Source organism: Cyprinodon variegatus, unplaced genomic scaffold (assembly GCF_000732505.1).
Source record: "Cyprinodon variegatus isolate N-32 unplaced genomic scaffold, C_variegatus-1.0 Scaffold317, whole genome shotgun sequence".
In the NCBI taxonomy this organism is placed as follows: Eukaryota; Metazoa; Chordata; class Actinopteri; order Cyprinodontiformes; family Cyprinodontidae; genus Cyprinodon; species Cyprinodon variegatus.
The window spans coordinates 322,087-326,082 of NW_015150770.1; the positions used below are offsets into that span (position 1 = coordinate 322,087).

General features: G+C 39.2%; 1 protein-coding gene across 1 annotated transcript in view; it reads left to right on the top strand.

Moving 5' to 3' along the window:
• The window catches only part of LOC107090935 (para-nitrobenzyl esterase-like), a 33,402-nt gene extending 30,730 nt beyond the window's left edge, over window positions 1-2,672 (top strand). Inside the window, exons 9-10 of the mRNA XM_015384588.1 lie at window positions 692-919; window positions 2,154-2,672. Coding sequence (XP_015240074.1) covers window positions 692-919; window positions 2,154-2,296 — 371 coding nt within the window. The 3' untranslated portion in view covers window positions 2,297-2,672. The remainder of the gene's footprint in view (window positions 1-691; window positions 920-2,153) is intronic.
• The last annotated feature ends 1,324 nt before the right edge of the window (window positions 2,673-3,996 follow it).

Sequence of the window (3,996 nt, forward strand, 5' to 3'; positions counted from 1 at the left end):
GCAGGGTTTACGAAGCTCTCTGCTAGCCAAAGATCTAAGGCCATATAGTTTGGTGGAGAACAAGAGGATGACCTGCATGTTGCAGACAGTGGGACAGTTTTCAGTGGGAAGGCCGTGACACAACTTTATGAAGAATTTATAAAATCTAACCATTTCTATTATACAGAACCTTTTATTTTTGGTTTAAAATATTTTATAGCTAGCTAAGTAGATTAGCAATTCAGGGCCAGATTTTATCTGTATCTGTATCAGAGTGTTTATCTTTTATTTTTGTTATTCACATTGTTTTTGGTTTTTTTGTAAGTTGCAAAAACTCCATCTTAGAATAGATAATGTTAAAAACGTTATAATGAATGTGAAGATTTGTTGCTCTGTCTCGCAAGGCAGATGGAAAACATCATGATCAGGTAATGGCTCAGAAATTTCTTTGCAAAATCGAAAGTAGTTTTGAATGAAAAATAGTTTTTATTGGTTTGAATCATGAGATGGTGAAAGATTCCCACAGAAATAAACAGAAGCGTTAGGATGGAGCTGAGTTTGCTTTCCTTCATGTGGGCTTAGGAGGAGCCATGGCCAGGTCTGAATCTTTTCTTCCATGTGTAGGGGGCGCTAATGAGCCTATTTGGAGCTGTTGCTGTGAATACTCTGTTGTTAAGATTAAACTCAGCAAACCTCTGTTTCTGTTTGCTAGCGGCTCTCAGCAGTCCCGTTTATCGCTACGTGGTGACGCACACCCCATCCGGACCCGCCAACACGTCCAGCGACCTGCTGCCGTTCTCCAGCCGCTTCTCCTTCCATTCTCTGGATGCTCTGGCCTTCTTTGGAGGATTGGACTCCATTCTGCCCAAACCTCTGTCGGAAAAGGACCGGAGCTTCCAGACTCTCCTCACAAACCACCTGGTCACCTTCGCCAAGACAGGTAGAGCTACTTCCTATTGCTGTGTTCACTTAGTTCTATTTTAAAACGGCCTTAAATGGAATAACTGCCCTGAGGCGTTAGAAAGTTTAAAATCTCCCATGTTGATGTCTTTTATAAGTTTTTCATTTATTTATACTTTTTAGACATTTTTTATTTTACTTATTAAAGCAAAATTATCTAAAATGACTGTCATGCCTTTTCTTGCCTGGAAAAATACGCAAATATCATATTTTCAATTATGCATAATCTAATCCGCCCCGTTATGTACGTAATTGACCAGCAGCCTGTCTGTTTGTCTGTCCATACGCCTTTATTTATTCGTCCATCTGTGATTATATATGATCGTGCTCAATAAACGGAGTTCCCTATTTTTAGTGAACTGAACGGATCAGTTTTGAAGTAATGAACGTGAACCACAGCGACGTTCAACCTGAGAATAATGAGCGACACACACAGCTCACGTTGGCGTTAAGTTGATAACGTTTTACGGCACTTATTACGGTAAACATCCTGACAGAGCTGCATATCCACTGCTAGCACTAGTCTGCTGCTATTTCCAATGCTAGTTTAGCAGAGTGCTTGACAGAGTTTGATCAACAAACAAAGGAAGACTGGGACAAAATAAAAACTCATGTTTTACTGCAAACTGTTCCCCCTGGGACTTAACACACAGGTGCGTAGGTCAGCCATGTCCACTTCGAATTTAAAGCCACACATGGAGGTAAAGCATCCCAGTTATGATGGGAAATATCTGCTACTGAATGAGGAATGGAAGACATCATTTTGATCCAGATCTTTTCAGCAGAACCTGAATGTTTCAGAAGTTCTGTGTATTTTGGCTAAATAAAGGCTTAACTGACTGATCCTGACTGATCCTTAACTGACTGATCCTGTTTTTTACAATTTCCTTCTATATATTATGATCACACATTTTAAAAGGGGAAATATGAGGATTGTGGCTTCATTTACCAAATGAATTGAAGTAGTTCATTTATAGGTTTGGGAACTTTTTCATTTTTGAAAAAATGAACTATAAAGGTGCGCTAGGTCACTTTTAACTGGCTAAACTGAACTTTGACCTTATGTTTAACAATGAATTAGTAGAACTTTGTTAACACCTCAGCTGTAGATCTGATGGGAACCTCATCGTCTACCAACAGTTGATTGGATTAATCAGTTATTCTAATTGAACCATTTCCAGCCATTTAAACCGTTCTCTCTGGTTGTGTTCCAGGAAAGATGGAGGCGGCGTGGCCGGAGTACCCGGCAGCCATGGCTCTGCTGTCCGACCGCATGGAGCTGACGCAGAACTACTCGTCGGCTCGCTGCGAGCTGTGGAGGAAGAATGGCCTTTACACCTACGCCTGGATAAACTGAGCACGCCACGCGGCGTTTTAAACCTCAGTGAGAGAGCAGCATTGTGTTGGTCTGCACTGCAGCAGGTGGTAGTTTGAACAATCAGACCGAATCTCACAATGAGGGAAACCTGGGGGGATGTTTTTGGGATGCATTCTGGGTAAATTTAACCGAACATGCACAAAGACCAAAGAAAAAATATGTCTGGGTTTTATAAGGAGGGAAAAAAGTGATTTCCAGGTTGAGATGTTTGAGAAAGTGACAGAGCTGCTGTCGGCTTAAAGTGGGACGTTTCCAGAATAATCCATAAAGGAAACCTGTGAATTAAAACAGCAGCAGCTTTCTACCAATTATCATGCTTTCAGACCAAAGATTTATGCTGGTTTTCTACCTGCAAAGATGTAGGTGAAGGTTGCTCTATACCCAGGTTTTCCCTCTCAGATCCAAAAAGAGTTTTTTGTTTCTTTATTCTGCACGAGGTGATTGTTTTTGAAGAGCTCCTCTTATTGTCCTCATTATAACCTCAGCTGAGCGCCCTGAGGAGATCACAGCTGCTACGTTTTGTTTGCTTCCCTGCTGAAGGCAGAACAATCAGAGCTTCACAATCTTCTTTGTTTAAGAATGAATGTTTTCAGCTCCTTCTGAGGGAAACTGATTAAAACGAGATGAGAGTGAAATGTTATTGGAAAAACCCTGAAAAAATAACAATGCCTGACCTGTAGGTGGCAGTAGGGATGCATATAATGATTAATCGATTAATCTGTCGATTATTTTATTATTTAATTGATTAATAATCAGATAGCCAAAGGTTTCTTAAAAAATTAAACAGGTGAAGCTAAAACTTTTCCACTTGAGGAGTTCTGGAGCAGATTGAAACATGGATGTTTTCCAGTCAAAGTTTTTCATCTTAAATACAAAATTTATATATTTTATTACAATCTTTGTATAATTTTTCTCTAATTTGGTCGCTCTGTCAGCTAATGGAACGCTTTACAGTCTCTATACTCCAGTTAACGATTAATCAATTACTAAATTAGTTGATTATTTCAATAATAGATTAATCTAATTGTCTCAGCCTTAAAGTAAAGTATAATCTGAATGAGAAGAAATATATTCTTTGCTAAATTAAGCTTAGTAGAAATGTTAGTGAGAAATACCCCATAAAAAACAGTCCATTTATAATTTAACAAACTGATGATTAATGAAAATAAACAGGAAGTGGAGGAATGAAACCGCCCTTAACAGACTGAACTATGAACTGTTTTTAAAGATGAAGATGCAGCATGTTGGATGTAACGGTTATCCAATCAGAAAAACTCACAACACCTCACCGCTTTAACCAGTTCAGCTCATCGTCTCCACCAGTTTAACCATCACCTTCTTTATTGCTGTGTTTGTTTCTGTTAAAATGAGTCTACAGTGTTTATCTCTACTGCTTCTTCCTCGTTTATTTACTAGGGGTGGAACGGTTCACTAAATCCACGGTTCGGTTCACGGTTTCTGGTCACGGTTTTCGGTTCGGTTTATGTTGATCGTTACACCGAAATCCCATAAAAATTAATGAATTTAATGAAAAAATCCAAAAAAAATTATGAATTGTAATTATTTTTAATGATCCGCAGAAATCCTGGATCATTTCCGCATGTTTTGCTGCTTTGAATTTAATCATCTGGCGCATGCCCTCTACCATCTCCAAGGAACTCAGAGCGGAGCGACGGAGC